The sequence below is a fragment of the Neopelma chrysocephalum genome, unplaced genomic scaffold (assembly GCF_003984885.1).
Source record: "Neopelma chrysocephalum unplaced genomic scaffold, ASM398488v2 Primary Assembly neopelma1_94, whole genome shotgun sequence".
Taxonomy (NCBI): Eukaryota; Metazoa; Chordata; class Aves; order Passeriformes; family Pipridae; genus Neopelma; species Neopelma chrysocephalum.
This window is the reverse complement of record NW_020897756.1, coordinates 398,131-425,473: the sequence shown is the minus strand read 5'-3', so window position 1 is coordinate 425,473 and position 27,343 is coordinate 398,131. Positions and strand designations below refer to the sequence as shown.

Genomic DNA, 27,343 nt, shown 5'->3' with positions numbered 1-27,343 from the left:
CTTCCTGATATCCCAGGATGAAGCAATGTGTTTGCTCCCTGCTGTCCCAGAAATCTCAGCAATATTGTTCTTATGTTTGGAATATCAGCACTGGGGAACAAACGTTTCTTCTGAAAATTCCTGGGAACCTGGTCCATAAGGACAGGTGCCAGGACATACCTGTGCATGAAAGAGCATGTGTGGGAGGTTCTGTACATAATCTGAGGGGTTTTCCTACAGGAGATGATGATAAAAAATACTGTTCTGTTAGTTACTGGAAAAAGGAGTAACTGAATTTTAAATCTGGGCTCAATCCTTGTGTCCCAGCTTTGTTTCCCAGCCCAATAAGCAATGTTTTGGTGTATGTAATGAATGCCTTTCAATCAGCAAACCCCAGAAGAGCCCAAAGTCTTTACAGCCTAAGATTTGTGCCATACTTCTTTCTGGTGATCTGGTACTTAGCTTCCTGTTGGAAATTATTTGTATTAATACATCCCGTTGCTTTAATTGCTGCTGTGTTTTATGACTGTGATATTCTTTCCCTTAGGCACAACAGGGATTTACCAGGGAGCCAATGGCCTGACAAATTCTGCAGGATTCAGTGCTGTGCATCAGGTATGGTTCAGCATCCATTGCTGGCAACCTCCACACTTATTTTAAACACCTGGAAAATTTGCAGATCAGAGAGATTATTCCAGTGTTCAGATACATTTAAGGAAGGTGCTGCTGTGTATTTTGCTGAAAACCATTCTGCTCTGCTCCTTGTCTGTTTGCTGGACTTGTGGATCTCTTGATTAATTTGAAGATGTGTTTCAGTGCACACAGAGTGCAGTCCATGCAGGAGGAGGATGCCCCAATGGCCTCTGCTGTGCTGCTGTAGCAGTGCCAAGAGTTTCATCATCCTTCTGCCATCTTACAACTTCCAGATATGTTGTCCATCCTCTCCAGGGAGAACTGTTTCTGCAGTCCTGTCGTCTGCTGTCTTGGCACTGTGCAGTAAATAAAACAGTTTGAAAGAGGCTTTGGCAGGTCCTGATGAATATTGAGCCATCTGAGCTGTCTGTGCACTCCCTCCTTTGAGAACACACCTGTCTGTGGCTTCATGCCTCAGATACCTTGATAAATGTGTGGGTATAAATAAACAGCATGCACGTATACACAAGACAGATGTTTTCCAGTAGCAAATGGCTCTTCTTGTTTGGCCCAAACAAATGAGTCCACTGTCCCAGAAAATGTGTTTTGGTTGGCCAGTAGTTTCAGTTCCTTGTTTGTAAGGGGATTGTTGACTTGTATTTTCAATGGCAACAGTGAGCAATTTCTTTATTGCTTCAGTTTGGCTAAAAACATCAGCATTTGCTGATAGAGTGCATTTGATTGAAGCATGGAGGTTACCTAAAAAGGGAAAAAAATAATTAGGCTGTTTTCATTATTTTGTGATATTCTGCAAGAGAAAACAATGAAATTATCTCATTGCTTTTGCAGCCTAATTGTTCTTGTGACAACTTGAGTCTTTGTTCTTGAAAGCTCCCTGGTGACTGAAAGTTAATGAAATAGCTCTGTCACAGATAAAGATGTAAGCTGTTCAAGGAGGAAAGTGCTTTTAGTCTTTCTACAGACCATTTATTATTTAATTTTATTTAATACCAGAGGCTAATTATAATATTTGAGGAAATAAAAACCTTTTGCTGAAAGACAATGCTCAGAGCATGAACACAGTTCTCTATCTGGAAAAGCAAATCAGTGGACAGGAGCAGGAGTTGCAATTAAAATTAAAAGAAAGAAATTAACTCTTTTATGCTTTAGCTGTCTGGAGATAAATTTTATAATCTATTCCAGTGTCCTGCTTCTCACAGAAAGAGAAAAAGAAAACCTGCAAAGGTAATGGGTGTGGAGTTTTTTTGGAAGCCTTAAAATCAAGACCAAGGGTTTTGAGATACCTCAGCTTCCCAAGGTCACTCACACCTTGTATTTTTTGTTCATTTTTCTGTAGGTAGGGAAGATGATTCAGGCATTTAGTTATTGCTGAGATAGTTGGACAGACTGTTGTGAGCATTGTTGCAAAACAATTGCTACTTTCTCTTAATTTCTTTAGTTTAACAGCTGATCAGAAGATGTTGCTGATCAGGGGAAAATGCAGCTTGTTTTGCTCCTTCCCTCATTCTGTTCTTGCAGTTTCTTCGGTATTTTGTTGTTTACAGAGATTATGTATTATACAGAGATCATGTATTCCAGTATGGAATTCAGAAAGCCACCCTACTTCCCTGTTATATAAAATTGCTAAACTCTGTAACACAAAATGTGTCAGCACTGATAACTAAAATCCTCGGAAAAAAAGCAGAACTTGCCAGATTTCTGACCTCCTGTTGATTGGTCGATCACAATAAAATAGGAATACATTTGGGAGAAGCAGAAATGTAATTTTTTAAGTGAATGAAATACGGTCCTTTAGTGAAATATTCCTGAGCTGTGACTCGCTGCATCTGTAAGTAACCCTGCTTCTGTGGTGCCTGACTCGTTTGAAAGATAAAAACACACATGTGCCAGTTAGATGTTTCTTTTTTCCTCAAAGGAATATTCATCCTATCCAAGCTTTCCTCAGAGCCAGTACTCCCAGTATTACAGCTCGTCCTACAACTCTCCCTACGTGTCTGCAAACAGCATCAGCCCCTCGGCCATCCCGACCTCCACCTACTCCCTGCAGGAGTCCTCCCACAACATCACCAGTCAGAGCACAGAGTCCCTCTCTGGTAAGAGCATCCCTTGTGTCTCCAGGCTGGCAGTCTCAGCCACCTGGAGGCATAAACACTATATACTTGCTGGTGGAGTTTTTTAAAATAGATATATTTGCATGGGTAACTCAGATTTCCTGGCATTTTACAGTTCTGCTTACACAGGGGTTTGGGAAGAGATTTGAACATCCAAGCTCTCTGAAACCATCCTGTGTTGTTTTCATGAGTGTGCAGGGTTAGTAGTAGTACAGAAAGATAAAACAATTACCTACAAACCCCAGATCAGAACTGAGGGCTAACATGGATAGCAGTGAATTCAAACCAAACAGCCATGCTCTGAAAAAGCCCCAGTTTCCTGAATGTCTGATGAGTTTTTAGCCCATATGTCTGTCAAGGTTCATATTCACCTCTTGCAACAACAAGTAATTTGTGCATTCATAAATAAGTGCATTAAGAGGAAAATCCCTCTTTAAAAAAATCTAACCAAACCATTTGTCTAAGTTGAAAGTTCAAGGTGGATTCCAAGCAAAAAAACAAAGCTTCAAGATTTGTGGCCTCTCTTTGAATGCTCGATTTTAAAGTTTTAAAGCTTAAATATCCTATGGAATTACTGATGGATTATGATCCTCCAATGTCCTGTTTGAGTGCAATCTTCAGATATCACTTCCCTACCAGTTTTCATTGCTGTGCAATAACATTTATATAAAACACCACTCAGCTTGTGGATGATCACCCAACACACCCGTGGCAGGGTCTGCTGGCTTATGAAACAAATCTGAACATCTGTGGTTGCTCTAAAAGAAAAATAAGCTAATATTGTTTTTAAAAAGAAGTGATCACAGACTGCTCTAAAAGCAGTTGGAGGATTTTCCATTCCTTAGATCTTATCTCAGCCCTTTTGAGAAAGGATGATTTCAAAAAGGCTTGTTAGGCACAATCCCAGCTTCTCTGAAGAAGAGGATGGTTATTCTAGGAAGCTGCAGAGGCCACAACTTAGCAAGGTGAAAAGAAAAATATGTTTGAATAGGATTTGTAATGTAAGGTAAGTGAAATCCAGACAGGTTTATGAAACTCAAGCCAATCAAAACAGATACTTTACACGTGGAAAGTTCACCTTTAACTGTCTCTTCTCAGTTATTTCTAAAATACTGTCCTCTGTGAAATGGAGTAGGGCTCAACAAGCTAGTTCTGTATTTTTAAGTATAAGTTGATGTGAAAGTATATTTTTAATCATGAGCATTCGTCAAAATTTTAAAAAAATATTTTCAGAATTTGATTTGGTCTTGGATTCTTTTTCCATTGCCTTTCTGATTTCTCTCTGAAAAGAAGTGGGGAGGGGAAAATTTCAAAAGCTTTTCTCATCAACGAAAATGTGATAAGGTTTTTGAAGTGACACATCCTTTTTAAAGTGTTGTGTATGTGGTCTTGGTGATTTTTGAAGTTACTTTAACAAGTCTTAGGAGTTAAAACTTATTTCTCCAACGATGTTAGCTGCTGACGTGGAAAGAGTAAGATTTTCTGTTGATTTTTTCACAGTGTTTCTGTTGCTCTCCATTGAAAGATTTCATACTTTAATTATAATGACATAGTGCAAAATTTAAGTTTACAGTGGAACTTGTTTTTCCCAATAGGGGAATATTCAACAACACCAGCAAAAGATATAGAAACAGAGAGACATCACAGAGGGTCAGATGGCAAAGTACGAGCCCGGTCAAAAAGAAGCAACGATCCTTCCCCTACTGCTGACAGTGAGATTGAGGTAATAACTTGAATTTATATTCCCTTAGTAAATCCAGCAAAGATAAACAGTTGCATCTCGTAGCAAATCCCAGAGACAGAATAAAATCCTATAACTGAAACCTGCAGACATAGGTAGTCAAAACAATTGCTTAATTTCTATGTTATCAGCATCTCAAACTGTTCTTCCCGTGTACACTTCTTTTCCTTTGGGCTTTTTCTGGGTCTGCTCTTTTGTTCCCCTGACTTGATGTGCAACGAGGGATTTGCCTGGTTGTTGGGAGAGCAGGCTCTCAGGATGAGCAGCACACACACAGTTCCAAAATTCCTGATGTTTCCCTTTGCCTGCTCTCACAAAGCATCTACAGTCAGTGCTCCAAATGGGCTCGAGATCTTAAAAAGCTCAACAGTCCAACAGGACATATTTGCTGACTGAACCTATTCCTGCAGTTGCTTAATGTGTAACTATATTTCTTTTTTTCCACCCCATCTGTCATCGCAGCGTGTGTTTGTGTGGGATTTGGACGAGACGATAATTATTTTTCACTCCTTACTCACGGGAACCTTCGCGTCCAGATATGGGAAGGTAAAATTCAATTTTTTTAGCATTACTGCTTGTCCAGCCAAATTGCATCGGGAACTGTGGGGGCAGCTGAACGAGGCAGCTTTTCAAACAGGTGCTGCCGCTTTTATTCAGACGTGTTTGTGTAAATGTGTCCTGTGGTATTTCCTCCCAACATGTGAGAATTTAATTTACCTCCCTTTTCACTTTGCAAAGTAGCCCCTTGTCTTTTCAAAAAGCTGGTGTTGCTCAGCTGCTGCTGGATGGGGATGGTCTTTCAGTGTCTGTCTTCTGCAAGAAAGAGCATCAGGCAACCAGACAGCCTGAACTTTAGCCTGGATGAGGTAACACATTTTTTGGTAGATCAGTGTTTTCTTATGAATCTCAGACAACGTTTTAAGAGTGATTTTGTGTTTGTCAGTCTAGGTTGCCATGAAGAACACTGGCTCTGCTTCCCACATAGCTGCTCATATTTTTAAGGGGATTTAGGAACCATATCTAGCTATGCTTACTTTAGATACCCCCCCTTTGAAATGCAGGCAATTCCATTTTATTTGGTAACTCACTCTGTGGCTGAACAGACTGAACTTGGCTGCTAAAGAGAAAACCACTGGCTTTTGGATTTAGTACCAGGTGCTTCAGTTTCTTCCTAAGGCAGCTTTTTATGATAAACACTCAAGTCACTTTGCATTACAGAATGTCAAACACTTTTAAATGGGTGGGAAAAAAGACAATATCATTACCTAATTAAAAGTGGATGACCTAGTTGGCAGCTGTTTCTACACATGGCTTTGAGCAGTCAGCTTCATCAGGAGACTGGAAAATAGCCCTGCTTCTCTCAAGAAGGCAGAAATATGATTTGACATCATTTCATGGCTTTACCAGCTGTACTTTTTTATGATGGTTGTAACGAGCTGAACGTGTAATTAGTGAGATAGATTTATTGTTCGCTGTTAGATGTGCGCAGTTGTAAAGGATATAAAGTGGTGTTTGTGGTGTGGAAGGTCTACTGCAGCACTTGGAATGCTGCTAACACTTCTAACAGCACCCTCTGAGAACCAAGCCCGTGTTTCCAGGCAGGGATTTATTCCGATGGGATGATTGAGGCGGTTGCTTTTCCCAGGGAATGCAGCGAAGGAGTTGTACCTGTGTAAGCTCAAACCTGCTGCCTGCAGAAACCAGAAAGGATTAGGCAGGATCAGGAAACAATTGTCTGCTTTGGAAAACCTGTCTATAAATCTGTAAAATGACAAAACTTCTGTTGGCTGTTTCTTTTATGCCAATTTAAGGAATGATACAAACAGGAATATTTTCTTTTGGATGAATGAATGAATCACCTTTTACCTGTTAAGTTACAACAGGCTCCTTGAGAAACTTCTTTAGAAGGATTTTTTTTTTTTGCAGTTCTTCATTTGTTTCTTCACTATTGATTCCTCAGGGCTTTCCTGTAAGGGAAATGATTGTGTTATAAAAGTATTATAGTCTGGTGGCTTGATCCAAAGACAACCAGAAGCTTTGGTGGGCTTTGGAACAGACCTTAAACCAAGAGGGAAATACAGCACATTCAGACAGGCTGCCCTGGGAGCTGTTAAACAGTAACACAATTCAAAACTATCAGGTACAAGTGAAACAGAGAGTCAGAGGTTAATAATTTCATAATCTCTTACTTCAGTAGCATAGGAAGTGCTAATCTCAAAGTAAATTAAGTGTCAAGACCTAAATTCTTATTTTTTTTGTCCATAACTGATCATAAAAGATTCACGTGCCTCTAATTAGACATGCACATGTTTATAATTAAACCTCACACGTGGAGATCTTGGTTCAGTGTGTCTTCCTCCAGAAAACATGTCAGTTTATAGGATCTTGACCATTCCCCTGGCCAACATTTATGTCCCAGTGTCATCCTGTAGAGCTGCTGTGCAGGTGTGCAAAGAATTAGTCTATAAAGTTGTTCAAGCTGAAGAATAACACCTCTTTCTGGGGTGATTTTTTTGGGGAAGATGGGAGGAGGAACATCAACCACAGCTTCAGAGTTTTGGGTCTAAACTCCTTTGTTCTGTAGTGAGAAAATCTCAAATGGTTCTGTGTGTTGCCCCTTCCTTGGTGATGGCAGCAAGAGGGAGCTGTCCAAAAAATAAGAAAAAAAGAGAAAAAAAAAATGGAGGGGGCAGAATTCACAAAAAAGATCATCAGTTGTAGTCAAGTATTAACTGTTAATACATCAGTGTATGTTTTCTGACCGGATTTCCTGCGAAAATTCTCTTTTCTTTGGTTTCTGAGGGAAACCACTGTGGTTCTTGCTGTAGATGTGGGCTCCTCAGAGCACTGAGGGTTAATCTCAGGTGTTTAGAAAATGCTTTGCCCACAGCACCAGTAGCAGTTAAAACACAAGACTTACTCCAGATTGAAGCATGAATGAAGAGCCCAGCCTGGGCTGCTCTGCCCAGACTCTTTACTCTGGCCCATGGGTTGCACAATCCTCTGACATTGGGTCTTAATGTCTTTGCCAGGTGGTCCCTGCTGTATAACCTCTGTAGTGGCAGTCAGAGCCTGCACATTCACATCTCCTTTTGCCTCTTCCTTGCCCACAGCTGAGTGGGGGCATCCCTGCCCCAACATACAGAGTCACAGTCTGAGTGATGGGGGCACAAAAGCTGTCAAACCCAAGGACATCTCTCCACCCTTGGCTTCTCAGCAGGAAGCCTTCTGACAAGAAAAAGCTCAGGATTTCAAGAGTATCTTTCTTGCACGTGAGGATGAATTTTAACTCCAGATTTTGTTTTACTCACAATTCATTTGGACCCTACAATCCCAAGAAGTGCATACCAACACACAGCCACAGCAGAACTCGTTCTGGGAACAACACAAAATACTAAGGAAAGGTACTACCTTCACACACACACCCCCAAGAGCTCCAGAGGCACTTAACCCTGGATATTATGTTCAGGGAGGGTTTGTAAGACCTCTTCTGCAGGGCTCTGATCACACCATGACTGCAGAATATTTACCATGTGCTCAGAGACCACAGCAGGTGTAGACCATTATAGATTATCCTGCTGCCCATCCAGCCTTTTTTATCCCTTCAGGTGTGTAGAATAGAGCTCCTCAGGGAGGTGGCTGCAGTCTTTACTATGTCTGCAGGGATCTGCCCTCCAAATCACTCACTAAACATAGTGGGAGAAATGGCTCAAAATCCGTAACGGGCTGCTGGTCTTTCCCACAAGTTGGGTAAAAGTCAAGGGACTTGTTTGAAGCAGGTAGGTGAACACAGAAAGATTCTCTTGGTGATATTAATTCAGAAAAAATATAAAGAGATTGCATGCACTCCTGTGCCAAAGTCATGAGTCTGTTCCTCTTTCCCTGACTGAGATTATTTGCAAGTTTATTCCATAATCTGTGTTGTCTAAGCCATAAAAAACTTTTGCATCTCTTTCAGTCTGAGAAATTTGAAGTATTAAGTTGGATTCATTCTCACACTTTTTGAGGGATCAGCATCCTTGAAAAGGGGGCACAGGGTGTGTTGCATTCCCTAACTGGGAGGTGTGTGTGAAGGTAATACCTTTCCTTAGTATTTTGTGTTGTTCCCAGAACGTGTTCTCCTGTGGCTGTGTGTTGGTATGCACTTCTTGGGATTGTAGTGTCCAAATGAAATGTGACTCAAATAAAATCTGGAGTTAAAATTCATCCTTACATGCAAGAAAGATACTCTGAAATCCTGGAAGCAAATCACAAGGATTTTATCTTAGCCCGAACTTACAGAACTGAATGCATAGGACAGTGTAAATTCTTGAATTGTGTTGGATCTGGATCAGTACTTTGACAATGTCTTCTGATATCTGGGAGTTCAGATCTATAAAATTCCCTTTAAAAACCATAGCAATTTTGAGATGCCCAGCTGAGGACAGGACATAAACATGATTTTCTGGCATTTAAGCAAATGCCATAGCTTCTCTGTGCTGGCTGTCTGTGAACTGTGGCTTGTCTTGTTATGACTTGATGGATCTAGGAAACTTTATTCCTCAACAGTTTCACTGGCAGTTATATGTTCTTAAAAAAAGCTTTCCTTTAAATGAATTATAATTTCCAATTCAAAAAAAAAAAATAGTCATTGAAAAGTTCCTGCTTGGCTCTACTGGAGATCCTTGTAAAACCCTAGGTTTGATTTTTTTAATTTCTTCTTTTTTTCCCTGCTTTCACTGAAGGCCTCAAGTAGCTTGGGCTTTTCCCTGCTTTGTTCTCTCACAGGACCCTAAAGCCAGGACCTGACTGAAAAACACCGTGGGGATTTAATCAAATCTGATGGTGATTCATGCTCCTAATGGCCGAGTCTGTCCTTTACTACTTTACAAACTGAGAAGGAATAAAACCCCATTTTATTGCTCGGCTGTTAAAAACTATTTGTAGAAGTTGCTAAGGTTCAAATCAAAAGGGGCCTCCCTTGAGGACTATTAGTTAATTCTAAGTGCCATGGAGTCGCTTTTTTGCTTCTTCTCTCGCTTGAGATGTGGCCTTATATCATGACTGCTGTTCAAACATCTGAGAGTTTTCCATTCCTTTGACAAACATGAGCCAAAGTGCTTAAGGACATCTGTTTATTTTATTTCTTTAATGAGAAAACCTTCCAATTTCTTACTGGCTCAGCTGTGTTTATTTACATTTTGTTAGTCATATGTGTGGGGCACCTTGGGACGTTAAAAACCTGCAGAGGCCTATGCTGAGGGCTGCTCGCAGGCATCCTGGTCAGAAAGGCAGAATAAGCCCTTCCTAAGGAAAACACAGTCCTTGGAACTCCATAAAATAGATTTTCAAAACAAATAGAGCCTAATTCACTCAGTAGATCATGGATTAAGTCAAGATGAATACAATTTGGAAAGGATTTTCTGAGGAAGTCGGAGATTTTTTTACCCACTGGAGGCTAAACCTTGTGTTTAATGCCTTTTTAAGTTAAATTAAAAAAGCATTCAATCACTACAGGTAATAAAGAAGTCTGTTACTTTAGACATGCTGCTATATCAATTATTTAGCTCATTATTGGAGGGGAGGGAGTGAATAATTCCAGCCATCTGATTGTTTCAGACGTGTATTTCGGGAGCAGGGGTCTGTGTTTATCATCTGTGCTGGCTGATGAGCAGCAGCAGCAGGAACATCCACAGGAACATCCCCAGCAGATCCCCAGCAAGTCAAGGGGATGGAGCTCATGGGGATGGAACCTCTTGTTCTGCAGCTTAGGAGAGCGGGGGGGGGGGGTTCTGAGCAAAGTGCACGTGTGGCATTTGGAACCATTAAAGGATCATTTTGGACATAAAATAACGTGTCAGGAACAATGCTGGGTTATTAAACAAGCAGGAGGAAAGGCAACCTGCTTTCCAGTTGGGAAAAAGGGTTTAAAAAAAAAAACAAACCCAAAGGGAGCTGACTTGTTTTAGGAAGTTGCATGAGCCAGACGTGCCGTTGTGCTGAGGGTTCCGCTCCGGGATGTGTTTCTCCACCAAGCTTTCCGGGAGTTTTGGGGTTTTCACAGAGCTATCAGGGACTTTCATATCGAAATACAGTGATTTTCCTGTGTGGAGGGGAAGGCAATGAAGATCAGTTTGGTTTAAATTCCACTCCCTCTTCTGAAACTTATGCCGTGTATAATACAAAGAAATTATTTTTGGTCATGCAGCTTTTGTTGCCATTTATCCTCAAGCATCGTGGCCCAGCTTTTAACCTGTATTTAAGTACAATACTACCACGGGACTGGAATCCATTTCAGATTTTATGAGTTTAGACATGGGATAAATCATTGTAGTCGTTGCTGCCTGTCCCTGAGCGTGGTTCCTTTAGAGAGGAACCTTTCCAACCTTCACGTGCTCTTGAATGGGAAGGTTTAGTGACCTACATTCCCATTTGCTTATTGGAATAATTTCCAAGGTGAATTCCCCACCCATATGTGAACAGATACATGACAGTAAAGAGAGTCCTTCAATAAATATTGGAAGCACTCCTTAAATCACAGTAAGGGTGAATATGAAAAGGTGTCTGGAGAAAAGGGGTTAAATTATATTTGCTCTCCACCCAGCACGGACTTCTCACATACCTGTGGATACTATTAATTTAAATTCAGTAGATTGTCTAATAAACCTGAATATATCAGTATCTGGGGAACTGTCTTCATTTTGAGGGGGAAAAAGTTTGGATCCTGAAAAGCTGAGTGATTCTGTTTGAAAAGGGATGATCCTTTTTTAAAGAAGCCTGAAGTGTGTAGTCCCTTAGGTAAATCACTTCTGAAAATGGGTTTTAGCTCCTGAGCTACTTTCATTTCTTAAAACAGCTTTTCTAACAAATACCCACTCTCTTGCTGGAAAAGCTCTGAGAGGCTCAGTCTGGCTCTGTGTTATTAAAAAGATAAAATTGCAAGCTAAGCTACTTAAGTGTAGTTAGTGAAAGAGCTAAATGTGTTTTCTTCCTCAAAAAGACATGGACTTACTTGAACTAGAACTGATACACATGGTTAATATCCCATTATTATGGGAAAGTCTTGTTCATGCCCCGGATTTTGATCACGGTGTAAAATGTTACAGCAGAAGAATGGTTATTCTCACGGACCCTTTTTTGTTCAAACATGTGGCCCTGGTATTGGTATCTTTGCTTTTTTGATTATTATTATCATTTTTATACTGCAACCAAGCTGGACCACTTTCCAGGAGTTTCCAAGTAATTAAACCCAATTAAAACTATTAAATTCTTTCTTTTGGTGACAACTTCATTATTAACAGCTAACCACAAGGAGGAGATTTAACTTGGAAAGTCCTTGATTGTGTACTAATCCATGTCTCACCTCTGGCTGACACCTGTGGCAGGTAAAACCCTATAGAATAGGAGTCTGATGAATGCTCTTAATTAATACTTTCTTCCTTGTAGAAAAGTAATTATTTGCTCACGGCATAAATAGGTATTTGGCAGGGATTTAAAAAGACTGATTAGTTGAAAATACCAGAGCTTTATTTTGGTGGGGTTTTTTAAAGGGAAGTGGTGGTGTCTGAATCCAAGATCCACGCTCAGAATGACTTTGTCCTGACAATTTGAATGTCGAGTTAATTGTCACATTGCTGAATGGAGGCAGAGCCAGACAACAGGCTGAGTTGTTCTCCATCCCAGAGGAACCAGTTTTGCCCCTTTGCTAATGGCCTGCAAGTCTGAACAGGGTACCTGCAAGGCAGAGGCTTGGAATGGGCTTTGGATCCAGGATTGGAGGCAGGAGTGACTTGCACTTGAGAGATTGCCAGAGATAATATGCTTCCCTCTTCCTTCCCAAATTACAGTGTGCAAGGGGGGAGTGCTGGCTGGGGACAGGCAGCCAACTGGATTAGTGGTGGCTGCAGGTGTTAACAAATACATGCCTTTTTAATGCCTTTTTAAAGCAGTTTATGAAGTCTCTGTGTTTCAGGAGGTCAGTGGGAAGAATGTTTTAGTAGGGAGCCTTTTGGGAGGGTGCTGGTGCTGCAGTCTGAGGTGTGACTGCAGCAGTGCAGGGTAGCTCCTGAAAAAGGATCTAGAGACCAACACAGTCCATTTTGGAACGTGCTGGCAGCTATTTGTGCCCTAATTTGGGTGTGCATGCACGTCCTGCATCCCCTTTGCTCTGCTAAAATACAGGCCAGTCAGAGTTTCTCGCGGTGAAACTTTCCCCACTTGCTGTCATGGGGAAATATCTGTTCTTTGCTCGGCTCCAGTTTTTGTGGAGATCATCTTTAAGCACAGACAAGCTGAAGGCTTTTCAGCAAACTCCTTTTAGACATCTTCTGTCATATTGTTACTTGAAATGAGGGGTCAAAATGAAAACGGAAACAGAAATTAATTTTGGGCAAGGTGTTGTCAGCTCAGAGGACGTACTTGAATTCAAATTGTAATTTAAAAAAAAATTCACTTCACGTGCACAGAACTAGTTGAAGGATTAGAAACAGTGCATGCAGCTGGCCAGCTTAAAAACAACATTGGGAGCAAATGTGCCATTGGGATGTGAAAGAAAAAGTCCCTCTTGGTGAATTGGATACTTTTTTCTTCCTTCACAACATGTACCACAGGCTTGTGTTGCCTGTGTTTTCCTCTAGTAGGACTATTTGCTGAATAGGCAGCAAAATTACCCGAAAACAAGCAGAAATTATGCTGCTCTCAAGGTGTGGCCACTGTGAGCAGTAGGCAGTAGCCCATCAGGCCTCAGGTGGAAGTCACAGGCGAGACAGAAACAGCAGAGATGTGTCCAGGGATGCTCTTCAGGGCAAACATTTTTTTGTGGAATATGTTGAGAAAGGACTCACCTTGCTCTTTGCACATTTTGATCCTTCGTTGTTTATAAAGGAGTAGCAGGGAATGGAGGCTTTTTAGCTCTGAGTTCCCTAAGGAGAAAGGGGCAGCTGTGAGACTGTGACTCCTGTTCTGTAGAAGGGAAGGGTGCATTGACAAGGGGGGACATGATGAGTCTCTTCAAGAATGAATAGTCCAGAATGACCACTGGTGCTTATCCCCCCCCCCACCAGTGGGGAGAAGCTGTTCCATCTGTGCACTGGAGGGTCAGGAATGCCTGGTCATGTCTGAGCACCAGAGGTTCACACTGAAAGTTTTGGAGCTGTTTAATTTTGACCCCGAGGGAAGCCCCAACATCGGTGCGTGGCAGAGGTGAGGCAGGTGGGGATACACTGTGCTGCTGCAAGTTTTATTTACAGAAGGAGTTTATTGCCTGTTTTCCATCCCTGCCTCTCATTGTCCCTGTTTGTGAGAGCATGACTCGTGCATTAGCAGAGGGAGAGCCTCGCTCTTCTAGAGTTACTAAACAAGCACTGGGGGGGGAGTTTTTAGATTAATCTGTTTTCACTGTAAAAAGTGGTTCCTGGAGGAGATTTGGTTTCAAGCTGTCTGTGGTCCTTGGGCTTCACATGCATCAGGAAACACTGGCTGGATCTGTTAGCCAGGAAGCTTGTTCCCAGAGCTCCAGGGCATGCTTTTCCTATGGAAGGACATGTTAACAGGGATCATTGGTACAAGTGTGGCAGCATTGGGCTGCTCTGCTGAACTCACACTGCTCCAGCGTGGGCAGTAGCATCCCCAGCAGCACAGAGGTGTCCTTCAGTGGCACAGGATTTCTGTGCCTGGCAAGAGCTCTCTGTCAACACCTTCAGGCAAATTTCATAATTCTCTTTCAGGTTATTTTACACACCGTACAGAGAATTTGGAGAACACATTGATTGGGACACCCGTTTCACTTCGGTACTCTCCTGTCAGTCTGATTTTCCTGTTTATTCCCAGTTGAATTGACAGCTACAGCAACCCTGTCTTTACTCAGTGATGGTACAACCTGTGGCACAGTGGGGTCCAAGTCTGGGACTAGTGCTTCTAGATGCTACAATAATGTAAATGAATAATGGCTTGAGGAACCCTGGCCTGGTGCCTCTAGACACCTCTGTCATACTGGGAGTGCTGATTGGCCTTTTAACTTTATCAGCCTCTTTAAGACTTGGAAGCCTGCCTTGCTGGGGAGGAAATGTCCATACTGTGAGAGCAGTGATGCCAAATCATTTCCCCAGATGACTTCCCCTCTGGGTGGTAAAATGCATTTTTCTGTTTTGTTTTCATTCCATCATATTCTGTATCTCAAGAGAAAGATTTTCCCCTCCCCCCCCATCTACAGTTTGGTTTCCATATTGTTTAGTTTAAGAGAAGGTAACTTCATACACTGTGGAAATGTTTCCCACTCCCCATTAGTGATTAATACCAATAAAGCTAAAGACAAAGCTTAGAGGATAAATGACAGGTACCAACCAATGAGATTTCCTGAAAGAGTTTTAAGGGCTTAATGATCCTTGAAATGTATAAAAATAAATTGCTTCATTAAAAACTATTTTACAAAATAATTTCTTCCTAGCAGCATATTTTCTTCAGAACAGTTCCCTGGTGTAACTACACCTGGGTAGTAAAATTTGATTCAGTGCTGTTTGCATGGGGCCACAGTGAGATGCCCTGGTTACTCCTGTGTCCCTGTGCCTTGTCAGGGGAGCAGCTTTGGGGCTTAAAATTAGAGACACGTTCAAGGCAAGCCTGTTGAATTTTTTTTGGTTTTTTTGCCCAGGGGAGACAGTGCCCTTCTTTCTGGGGCAGCAACAGGCATGTTCAAACGTGAGTGACAGAGCTTTTCTTTAGTGGGCACAGTGCTTGTGAGTCACACACATGGCTAAAACCACAGCCATTCTGCTCTAATTAAAGAGAACTACACCAGGAATGCGTAATAATTAGGTTAGTGTGTAATACACCCTCCATGTCAACAGCCTCTGCCACAAAGGTTGATTGAAATGTGCTCAGCCTCCCAAACATTGTGCTCCCTGTTAGAGCTCCTCAGTTAATTCATTACTGTCCTGTCATACAATAACAGGACTCCACAGAAATCTGCAGAAAATTAGAGACTTACATAGAAATCTGCCCTGCTTTAGCGTGGCTTGTGACTTGAGTAGAGGAAAACCACCCACTTCAACATAAAGATGAGAGATCCTCAACCTAATGAAGAAGAATTAACAAAAAAACCCCTGTTGTGGGAATGCCTTTTTTTTTTTTCCCCAAGTTGTCTGTTGTTGTTTAGCTGGAACAGGCACAATGCTTTTGAGCTGTGAATGTTTATCAAATTGACCACAGGCTATTTTTGCTTATGCTTTTGAAGTATTTAACGAATAAGAAGATGTGCTGCTGGTAACCTTGTTTGCATCAGTGTGTTTCTGTGCTCTTGGTGTGGGTTTGGAAGAAGGGTCAGTTGTTTGGGGGCAGGAAAGTGGCAGAGTGAGCAAACTGGCAGAGTCAGGAGCATTGGGTGCAGTGCCATTTCTAACACTGGCTGGAAGGACAGATGAGCCCATCCTGCATTTTCATGTGCTGTGTCTTGTCTTTTTTTACTATTTCTGAGCAATGCAGTTACTTGGGTGTCACTGCCATCACATCTGCAGTGGTGGCTCTGCAGGCTTGCTGTCCTGAGCAGCAATAGTCATATTGGACAAGGATTTTATTGTGTTATAATTGGGTTTGCATGGTAGGATGGGGTTGTTGTAGCTCTGCTGATGCTGTTTAATAAGTAGGCAGCTTCAGTGGGAATGAAATGACTGGTTGGAAGGACAGTGCAGGAAAGGATCACCCTCTGTGCACCCTGTTGCTTGTAGCTATCCCCAAACCATTCACTAATGATGGAAACCAGTTTTTTTTGTCTAGCCTACTGAAGCAATTCTTACATAGTTTCAGGTGTTTAAAGGATCTTTATATCAATCTGAAGTATGTGGCCTATTATTGGTCAGGGTGAGTTATAGACATCCCTCAAAGAACAGGATTTGTTTATCTAAGGAGAGCAAAAGAAAGAATGTGAAAATCATGTTAATATTAAGATACACTTGGGAAATCGAATTACTTTAATAAATGTACCTTCAGAAACAGGAATATATTTGCTTTAAGATCTCCCACCCCTGTCCCCAAAAAGAGAAAATCAAACTGAGTGGAAAAAACCTGATTTTCCCCCCTCAGGACACCACGACGTCCGTGAGGATTGGACTCATGATGGAAGAAATGATCTTCAACCTTGCAGATACACATCTGTTCTTTAATGACCTGGAGGTATGTAGCTGCTTATTTTATTTAACATCTCTCTCTCTCCCTAATCATTTGCATGTGATCTACAAACTTGTTTTTTTTGGCCAAGAAGTTTTATTTTTGACCCTAAAGAAATGGGCCTTAGGTGGCTTGTTGGAAACCTCACTGAGTCCCTTTGACATCTTCAGTCTGATAAGGAATTTTTTTGCTAAATACACACTAGCAGTGATGGCTTTTGGCAGGTTTGCTAAATCTAATAGTGAGGACTATAGCTCTACTACTGCTTCTCCTGAAATTTGCTATTTAATAACTTTATTAAGGTAAATTAGTGTTAATCCTATGGGACAGGTAGCAATTAGCTGTGAGCCAATGCAGAGGTTTTAAAAATGGTCCTGTTCTTGGGGAAGCTCTGTTGGACACACACAGGCAGAGCAGGAGGTCTGCTCAAGCTCAGGCACACTGCAGGATGAAACTGGGGGAGCTGCAGCATAAAAGACCGAGAGGAAGAATCCTCACACTTGACTGTCTCTTATACGAAGCAAAAATCCTTTTGAATATGTTGTAAAATTCAAGCAAAGTGATGGTTGCAGAGTTCTGCCACCAGCTGAGGAGCAGCTGTACAGCAGTGATGAAAATCTGTTCACATTTGCAATCAGTAGAGTCTGAATGGGTCAGTACAGAGCGAGGTGGGGTCTGTGCTGGGCACCTTGGAGTCACAATTCTGCCTGGAGGCATTTGGAGGGGAAAAAAAAAAATCTGGCATCCCTGGGCAGACTTCTGTGGTCTTCTTTTTTTTTTTTTTCACTTGAAAAAGGAAGAATTTGTTGCTGTGCCAGATGAAAGGAGAGAACTTTTTCTCTGCTTGATGAGTTCAGCAAGAATTTCTGGTTCCTTCACTGCTTAATTGCACTGTGGTCCTCTGTGTTATGGGAGGTACGACCTTTCCTGCCACTTGGCTCCTCACAGTCCTGAGGTTTCACTTGCTGAGAATTTTTATTTCCTTTCAAAGACAAGTAGTGGGTAGCACCTGAACTGGCAGATTTTTCCTCTTTCAACTTTTTTTCAGAGAGGGAGTTTGTGATGAGGGCACAGCAAGTACAAAGTGAAAAAAAGTCCTTTTCTTAGGGAGAAAGAAAAGAGATCTTCTCTTTGGGAACCCAGGGCACTAATATAAGTATGATAATACTTAATATACAACCATCACCCATCAGATCTCAGCATGTGATGCAACAAAGCTCCATGTCCTGCACAGAACCACCCTCCAGAAATACATTGCCTGTCTAGACTTTTGCTAGAATTGCCAATTCTAAAACAACTTTTCTTCACTTACTGCTCTAAAACTTTAAATGAAGCAGCAAATTGTCTGGCCTCAGTCAAGTTGTGCACATTTATCAGCCAGTTACAGCTTTGGGCACTGGGGGTTTGGTTTTAGCTGAGGCTTTTCAATAAAAAATTGAGGGATGACAGAGAATTCATGAGAAGTGAATGTTCCTTACAAAATTTCACTTTTTCAAAAAGAGCCATTTCAGTTTGGAAGAATTTGCAGTGACAGAGTCATCCAGAGTTACTCACCCTACTCCTTCAGTTAGGATGATGAATAAAAGTTAGGTTTGGGTGTTCCCAAAGTGATAGTTAAGAATGATACATCACTGAGTCCTAGGCTTGAAAAGAGTGCAGTGAATATTCTTAAAAACAAGCAAAAAAAAGAATTGGTAAAAACCAGCACAGGAGCAGATTCAGTTGAAGACCCCCAAGCATTACCATATACATTAGCACCATCATGTGGTGTAATGCTTGGCCTGTACCAGACAAAACAAGCTAAAACTGCCCAGAGCTGAAATAATTCCTGACCATCTTCTGTGCTGGGGCAGAGTGAAGGAGGCTGTGACTGAGGAAGCAGCGGGAGAGCTGCCCATTCGAGACCAGAGCAAGAGTTCTTTTACCAGCAACAGTAAACACAGTGAACGTTTCTCTGGCACAAATCCACAGCCAGGGTTGGGGTAGCTGGGGGGTCCAGCAGAGTTCACTAACCAGAGCATGCCTGGCCTTGGTCCTGATGTGGAACCAGGGGAGGAACCAGAGGAGATGCTGCCCATCCACTCCAGAGTGCTGGTGAATCTCAGGTGGTCACAGGGAAGTTAAAATGTGAACTCTGGGCTTTCCAGGATTGTGCTTTTTCTCCCAGATGCCTTTTGTTCACAGTATGTTGATGGCTGAAGAATAGCACCTTCCACCCCCAATCCCTCTGGAGATATTATTGACTGACACTCTGGGAAACAGGTATTAAGGACAGGAGGACTGACAAGGGGATGAGGAATTAAGAGACAAGGGGATTAGTGTGTTCACAATTACTGCCTTCCAGAGTCATCCCTGGAGGTTTTGTGTTGTGGGAACTGTTACACCCCCCCACATCTAATGAGGGGTGAAAGCTCCACTGATCAGTGAATCCCTGAGATGTCTCAAAATCTCTGGCACAGTCCTGATACACAAATAGAACCCGTGTGTGCTCATTAGTTGTTTTCATGTGTGCATGAGACATTCCTTGAGAGTGTTCAGAGGTAGTGTGAGGGAGAACAGAAGGAGCTCCTCCAGGTATCCTCAGGAACAGCCTGTGTTTCACAAGGAGGCAGCAGAGGCTTTCTGCAAGCCAGCAGTGCCATTTCCAAGCTGAATTAGCTCAGGCTCCTTTACACGTGGGTACAAAGGGTCTGGTCCCACCTGCAGGCAGGTTGTGCAGCACCCAGAGATATCCCAGCAGTCAGAACAGTTCAGTGCCCAGAGCTGTGAGGGTTGACTGGGGTCTTGCACGTGTGACTCAGTTACAGGCTTGATGTGCCACACTCTGAGATCCCAGAGTATCAATTCAAAAACATCAGCAATGTAAAAACTGGGATGTGTCCCCATCACAGACCTCCACTGGAACAATCTGGACCTTCCCTTCAGCAGCCCAGATACCCTGCCTTGACTCCCTGCCCACCAAGATTTCAAGGAAATTCTGCAAGAATGAAAAATTGGTCTTGTAACCAAGTAGTAAAGCATGGTGCACATTCTGGCTGCAGCCAGTTCCCTGAGTTCCCCCCAGGAACAGGAGAGGCTCAGCCAGAGGACTATGAGGTAGCGTCTCACCGAGTGTCATGGTATTTTATTAAGTTAGAAATGTGATAGCTACTGTTGTCACACTTCAGTGTACAGAACAATTCATTCACAAATGAGAAAAACAGATCCCTCCACAAATACCTTTCCCCTGACTTAATGCCCTGCATTGTACAAGCAAAGTGGAGTGGGCTGCATCAGTATTATCCCAGCGTGGTTCACAGCAGCTATTGGGAGGGGGGCTTAAAAATTTAGGGGGGTGGAAAAGAGAGAGAGAGAGAGAGAGAGAGGTGCCAGCAGAGATCTGCTGTTCAGCTGCTTGGCTCCAGTTATGTACAGAAAGATACACTCCACTGATAGGTTGATAAGAGGGCCGATGAGATGAGAACAAGATAGAATTGTGTATCTTTTTGAGAATTATCTAAAATAAATGGTGCAGAAAATCTTATCGTTATGGACAAGAACTATCTGTCATGTTTTGCCACTGATAGCAAGTTTGGTTACTTGTTTGGGGATTTATTCTTTTTTTTGAAAGGGGCTGGTTTAAAGTAATTCATCAAGCTCACAATTGTTTAAGGAAGGTAAAACAAATTCTGTGGTTTAGAGAACACTGAAGTGGTGAAGAATTACTGTACCTTGGTTAGGTGCAGTTGTTCTGATTTGAGTCCTGTTGTACCAAGTGCAACACCTTTCAACCTCTGTTGAAAAATCAGCCAGAACAAAAGATGGTGTTCATCAGCTTGCAGGCTTTGTGTTGTGTTCTCACCTCTGAGGGTCTTGGAGAGAGGAGAGTTAAGGTGGTGGGGGAACCTTCCTGATTTTTCTCTTTCTAATCTTTATGCTAAGACTAGGAAACAAACCAAAGGAATAACATTTCTTACATTTTTGAGGCAGGGCCTCCACCATTCAAACAGTGAAGAATTTGGGGAGATAAGATCAGAGTACAAACTCCGTGCAGGCTGAGCTCCAATGTATGTTCTGGTTGAATACCCTGTGCACAGATTCCTCCATTGCTGACACACAGTATTCCTGAAACGTGTCTGTGGCTGGGGCAGTGAAAGGATGCTGCCTGCAGTGCTTCAGCCCAGCTCCCCTGCACATCAGAGGAAGCTCAGCCCCCTCAGAACAAACTGGGAAAACTCTGGCAGGACAGGGCAGGCGGCTCTGGAAGTTTCTCTGGGACGGATCTTCTCCCCCTGTAATTATGTGGGCACACACCTCCTGTCTGAGGCAGTATTCTCACAGGGGGAAAGGCTGCCAAATTTCTGCCTTATCATGCATACAGAGTTGAAAAAAACCACAGCTTTCCTGGCTGAAACACAAGCATCTCTCTCCCTCCTGTCTGCATAGGAAGGAGTTCCGCTCACTGTGTTTTTCAGGAGCCGTTGTGCCCTTAGATAACAGCAGATCTCTCACACACACATTCTCTGTCTATTCATATTTTTTGCTGTGTGATGCTTGTCCCTAACAGTTAACTGGCTAGACTATGCCAGACAGCACTAGCAACATGTAAGATTTTATCTCCTTAATATTAAAGTAGTTTTGCATTATATTATTTCATTTTTCTTTTTCAAAACATTGACTCACTGCTGTATTTATTTTCATACTCTTCTCAGGACTGTGACCAGATCCACATAGATGATGTATCCTCAGATGATAACGGTCAGGATCTAAGGTAGGGGGTCTCTGGACTGGAAGCTGCAGGTCTGGTAGACCCCAGCTGTTTGAAAATAGTGGGGGGCTGGTCAGAGGTTCTCAAACATGCATCCTCATCCCCTCCCTGGCCCTGTGCTCCCTGCGTTTATCAAGCCCACAGAAGCACAGAGTCCCCTTTCTCATATTATTGTGCCTGTGCCTTCTGTCAAGGCCTGACTGTCCTGAGCTTTGAACCACTCTGGGAAATATATATAAATTAGGGTAGGTTGATCACCACACCAGTTTCTGATATGGTTTGACCAGACGGGTGTCACAGATGTGGCCAGAGTGCTTCAAAACCAGATTGAAAGGTTTCCCACTGCCCAATCTGCAGTGAATGGGCTTAGCAGTGAGGAGTTGGACTTTGCTGTGCCAGAGAGTTTCACTGGCAGAAACTCATCCCAAACCTGCACCAGACACTACTGTTATCTGTGTAAGTCAGGCTATCCTGTTCACAGAAGCTACTTCTGTACAATTCCATGTACCTTTCCCAAAGTGTTGCCATGAGAGTCATGGGACAAGAATGAAATGTGCAGAACTCACATGGAGTGAGTTGTCATGGAGTTGTCATTTGTGGTTTTATGGACGGTTTATTATGAGAAATGGGTGCAGAAAAAAAACATTTTTAAGATCTGTGCTGTTAATTGTGCTAAAGATGAACTTCAGTTCCGTACAGCGTGTCCTGTGTGTGTCTCTGCTGCCACTTGTCTCCACTTTTCTTTTCGATTGTTTCCCCTCCCTGCTGGCGCTGCACAGCCTGTAATTACACTGACCTCTCCCCTTCCCTCCTCCCTCTCCCAGCACGTATAACTTCTCTGCAGATGGCTTCCACAGCTCCACTGCCAGTGCAAACCTGTGCCTGGGCTCGGGAGTCCACGGGGGAGTTGACTGGATGAGGAAATTGGCCTTTCGCTACCGGCGGGTGAAAGAGATGTACAACACCTACAAAAACAACGTGGGGGGTGAGTGGCTGTGGCCAGGACACCAGCCTGCCTTTCATCTCCCCAAAAACTTCTGACCCCGTGGGGACATCTATGGAGGAGGTGTGGGGAGCCTCCCAATAAAAATGCTTCACAGGGAGCCGAGGAAGTGTTTCCTCAGTCATCCTTTAATACGGTTCTGTGCAGGATTTGCAGGAGACACATTAAAATACCTGGTTTGGTGGTTTGAGGAGGACTCAAGTTGCAAGTGTGGGGCTTTATTTTGTAATTTATTTGGCAGGAAAAGCAACCTTCTCCGATTTTCCAGAATGTTTAGTAAGCAAGCAGACAGTTAAAAACTAAATATGCTTGTTTTTCCATGGAACACATGGCTGGTCTCTGTCTGAAGCATTCTTGTATCAAAACTGTTTGTTTTTAACTCCCCCCCCCCAAACAATACCACCAGGTATCAGGATGCCCTGGGTTCCTTCATCTCATGTAGTCCCAGACAGCTCTTCCAAGAGCCTGCTCTGATTCTCTTTCAGAACATCAGTGCAGGTCTCTGACTAGAAGGAGGAAGAAGCAAAACTCAGAGTGTCACCACAACCTATTTTTTGGTTGGAGGACAAGCCTACCCACATGTACTGGTAATGGGATGTGGCTTTTCAGGAGAATCCAAACCATCCTGGCCTCAGGTGTCTCTGCCCAGGTCACTGCCCACATTACACAGTCCTTCCACCCTCTTGCTCACTTCCCATAGAAGCTTTATGCTCACTCCAAGGAAGGTGTTCCAAGGAGGTCCTGCAGCCTTGGTTGGCCGAACCCTTCCCCAGAGAGGGAGGAAGCTGAGCTGCTGCAGCCTGGGGATGTGTGGCAGGGCACAGAGGGAAGCAGCCGGCACCAGGAGCAAGGGATGGGCACCGGGAGAGTTCTGAACACAGACTTTTGGCATTCTGCTCACAAATCCATGCAGTTCCCTTTCTGTGCTTCTGCAAAGACGCTTTCCCTGCCCACAGGTTTAATAGGAGCTCCTAAGAGGGAAACCTGGCTGCAGTTGAGAGCAGAACTGGAGGCGCTGACTGATCTCTGGCTCACACATGCTCTGAAGGCGCTGAACTTGATACATTCCCGGTAAGAGCAGCTCAAAGAATTGCCTGCAGGTTTGATCCAGGAGCTCCTTTTGCTTTCCCTTGTTTTCCCCCTCTAAACAAATCGGGACACATTTGTAGGACTTGGCCGGCCAAGCCTGTGGGAGGCCGGTCTGCACACGTTTGCCAGGCTGGAATTGTCAGGGGTTGGGGTGAGCTTGGGATGATGAACTGACCAAAAGAAAAACAGTCCTTTTCCTTGGCTCTCTCATCTGTGGCACCATTTTCGTGTGAGCAGATGTACAAAGGAGGAAAAGGGAGAAAAGAGCCCTTCTGTCCCTGATCACCTTCACTCAAAGAACCCAGCAGGGACATTGCTATGTGGTGTCTGATTTCCCACCAGATAGACCCTAGCAAGTGTTCAGTAAGGCTGCATCACTGCTGCTGGTTTGGTTTATGTTTTTTTCATTCTGCTAAGCTGATCAAAAGGCATTTCTGGTACTCACATTATCTGCCTCTGGCTGCATAATCCCCCATTGGCTTGGGAACTTCCAGCAGCAGGAAAGGTTTGCTTCCTACCATCTTTCAGTCCAGAGTGAAAGAGAGAAACACAGATTGCCACTTTAATAACTTCTGTTTTCCAGGCCCAACTGTGTGAATGTGTTGGTCACCACAACTCAGCTTATACCAGCACTTGCTAAAGTGCTTCTCTATGGACTGGGCACTGTCTTCCCCATTGAAAACATCTACAGTGCAACAAAAACAGGTAAGAGCAAACTGACTTAGGCCTCACCAAAGACAGGCTGCAGTATGTGTGCAGATCAAAAAATGTGTCTTCTCTTGTGTTGCTTAGGGAAAGAGAGCTGCTTTGAAAGAATAATGCAGAGGTTCGGAAGGAAAGCCGTGTATATTGTAATAGGAGATGGTGTTGAAGAGGAACAAGGAGCAAAAAAGGTACAGTCTGTGAATGCCACTTATTTGGCTTGACAGGGACAGGAACACAATTTGTTAATGGCAAACATTATTTGCAAGATGTCTGTGCATCCTGGGTCTTGTGCTCCTGATGTGACTGCAGAAATGTGATAGAGCTGCCTTTGCTTTGGGAGCATTGCACGAGATGGGGATGCAGGAACTGACTGCATGAGCCCCATCTTCAGCAAACTAGTTCATTTGTAATGGTGTAGCTCACGTGATGTGCAAAATATTATATCATAGGAACTCAGCTTATACAGCTGAACCTTGTGCTGGAGGACCTGGTATCACATTCTGACTGAAGATCCTGCAAAGGCTTTCCAAGCAAATTTGAGCTTTTTGGTTGCATAAGCCCAGGAACAAAGGGATCCCAGCAAATAAGGTGATGGGCACATGTCCTATCCCCAGGTTGCCTCCAATGCAGCAGAAACCCTGTTTTTCATAGTGTATTTCCCCTGGCCAACGGAAGCAACAATATCTGGAGCCACCTTGGAAAACTGCCTAAAATTGCAGGTGGTTCTGTAGCTCATGAAGGGTTAAGGAGCTGTCAGGGAAGAGTCCAAAATGCATGACTGGGCTGAAGTGATAATGGCCTGCTGCTTGTGACAGCTCAGTGCCACACTTCAAAGGCAGTGGGTCAGTGAGCAGGACTCCATCAAAGGCTGCAGGGGCTCTCTGCCTCCATGGGGAAGTGGGAACGTTCACCAGTCTCCCGTGCCAGGATTCCAGGAGCCTCTTGCTCCTGTCTCCTGGCTAAGCAGCTCTCCCATTAGTAGAGCACATTCTTTGCTGGGCTGTCTCCTCCTTTGATTGATGAGACTCATTAATCAAAGCTTCTACACACCTGAGTTTTATACAGGAAAAAAAAAACAAACAAGGAAGGGAGGGGACAGGCAGAGGCCTTTCGCTGTTTTGCTGACAGCACTGATAATATCTCCACTTTTGTGGGTCATTTTTCTTCACCTGTCTGATGAGTGATAAATCTGTAACTGCTGGACAACAGGAGTGGCTGGGAGGCCAAGTTTTCTTCTGGTTTGAGAAAGAAAATTAGATAATTTAATGGAAGGAGTTTAATAGCAACCAGGGGAGGCAGAAGGAAATAACTTTTCCCCTTAAAGTAAAATTGCAGAGCAGTGGATTTCAGTCACTTCAGCTGTCTGGGTTTGCTTACTCTCTCTAAACACACTGATTAAATAGCTTGAAGGAAACATTTGTTTACTGATAGGCAACATACCAGAGGGAAGCTTATTTAAACATTAGAGGAGTGTAAATAGACCCTCTGTAACATAAACATCTGGAACCATTGGAGGTTTTTTGTACACAAGTAGGTACAATTGGAAAAGGAGCAGCTCCATCAGTCATCTATCTAGGAAGTATATGTTCTCTGAAGTTTTGTGGAAGCTGTTTATCCAGAAGCAGCGTGGTTACAGGTGAATTCTTAGTGCTAAAAGACTCTTAGGAGTGTTATTACTATGTTGAAAGGGACTATAAGAAAGTGAGCCCACAGCCTCCACCATTTGTGAGGCAGGAGACTCCTAAATTGTGAATATATCTTCCTGTCTGCAGAGGAGACACAGATCAGCAGAGACACTTCCCACTCCCTCCCTCTGTCCCTTCCCTCCCCTCTCAGATGACCCCCCTTGCCTGTGGCACCGTGGCAGCCTGGTGGCCAAGTACAAAGCTCTGTTCCTGAGGGTGCAAACTAAGAAAGTTGTTTTCATCTCAGTTATTATACAAAAACAAAACAAAACAAAAAAATTCCCCTCTTTTGGTTTCACTCTAGCACAACATGCCCTTCTGGAGAATCTCTTGTCACGCTGACCTGGAAGCTCTTCGGCACGCCTTGGAACTTGAATATTTGTAGCAGACCCCAACATCTTAGCACTGGGAGGGCTTCACTCAGACTATTACAGCGGTTCCACCTATTCCTCATCATTTTCTTGGTAAAAAAAAAAAATCCCACAGCAACTGCAGTTTTTCTTTTTTTTGAAGGAGAACCCTTTCAGTGGAAGCCTTTAAGAACTTGCAGCCAAAGAACATTGTCTCAAGTCCTCCTTCCTTTGGACAGAGGAAAAACTTCCTGATCAGTCGCTGGGATGCTGCAGTTGCTGGCTAAGTTGGAGGCACAGAGCTCCACTGGCCTTTTTGCCATCAACAACAAATGCTACAAGTCTGGGTGTCCCTGTCAGCTTTCTTGGTTTTGAAAGGGGAAGAGGACACAGCAAGGAGTCTCTGCACAGTCCATCACATCACACGGGACCTTCTGAAAATAAGAGTGAAACTGTTGATTTTTTTTTTTTTGCTATTTTTTTAATTTATGAACTAATCTCATTACTCTGGTATTAAGCTCTGTACCTGTGTTTTTAATCTGGCTTTTTGGGGTGGGGGTGGGTGGGGAAAGTCTTACTGTTCTAAATTAATAGTTCCATTTCTCCAGAACAAACTCTGGGGAAGAATCATATTGTGTACATGAGTAGTCAAGACACATGGTACTGTTGGTAAGAACTGTAGCTGTGTTTTTGAACCTTGCCCAGGTGGTTTGAGGACGTGTCTACACGATGCCTTACGCTGCTGTCTTGGGGTCGGGGAAAAAGTACCTTGTGATGAGTGAAAGGCATTAAATAAAAACATGTTTACATTTTGGGGGACTAGATTACCTGCCTTTTCTGCCACCACTGCTGGATCTAGAGGTGTATGTGGAATATGTACTCCCCCTTTCAAGGCTGGGCTGTTAATCTTGCTGCCAAAATATTTAAATTTTCTGGGCCTGGATGACTGTCTCATTCACTTTTCAAAGTGCTGATTCTTGCTCACTGTGGCACCAGATAACCTCAGAAGGATCAAAGCTACCCTGGAACCAGGTGGCAGAGATGCAGCAAGTGCTACAATGCCCTCACCTAATAAGATCAAACGAGTTACAGATATGACACAAGTGCTACACAAGCCTGAGGGATACTCCTAATCTCTACA

At 43.2% G+C, this 27,343-nt stretch overlaps 1 protein-coding gene across 3 annotated transcripts in view; it reads left to right on the top strand.

Annotated features, from left to right (window-relative positions):
• EYA2 (EYA transcriptional coactivator and phosphatase 2) overlaps window positions 1–27,011 on the top strand; it is an 81,798-nt gene extending 54,787 nt beyond the window's left edge. For 2 of the 3 annotated variants that reach the window (XM_027693961.1, XM_027693963.1), the window contains 11 exons: window positions 527–594; window positions 2,549–2,726; window positions 4,340–4,467; window positions 4,948–5,031; window positions 16,540–16,629; window positions 21,315–21,373; window positions 22,195–22,355; window positions 23,330–23,444; window positions 24,046–24,167; window positions 24,255–24,355; window positions 26,157–26,719. In XM_027693961.1, coding sequence (XP_027549762.1) covers window positions 527–594; window positions 2,549–2,726; window positions 4,340–4,467; window positions 4,948–5,031; window positions 16,540–16,629; window positions 21,315–21,373; window positions 22,195–22,355; window positions 23,330–23,444; window positions 24,046–24,167; window positions 24,255–24,355; window positions 26,157–26,237 — 1,187 coding nt within the window. In that variant the 3' untranslated portion in view covers window positions 26,238–26,719. Of the gene's footprint in view, window positions 1–526; window positions 595–2,548; window positions 2,727–4,339; window positions 4,468–4,947; window positions 5,032–16,539; window positions 16,630–21,314; window positions 21,374–22,194; window positions 22,356–23,329; window positions 23,445–24,045; window positions 24,168–24,254; window positions 24,356–26,156 lie in introns of all 3 variants that reach the window. The other variant, XM_027693962.1, reaches the window with a different exon arrangement.
• Window positions 27,012–27,343: the final 332 nt, after the last annotated feature.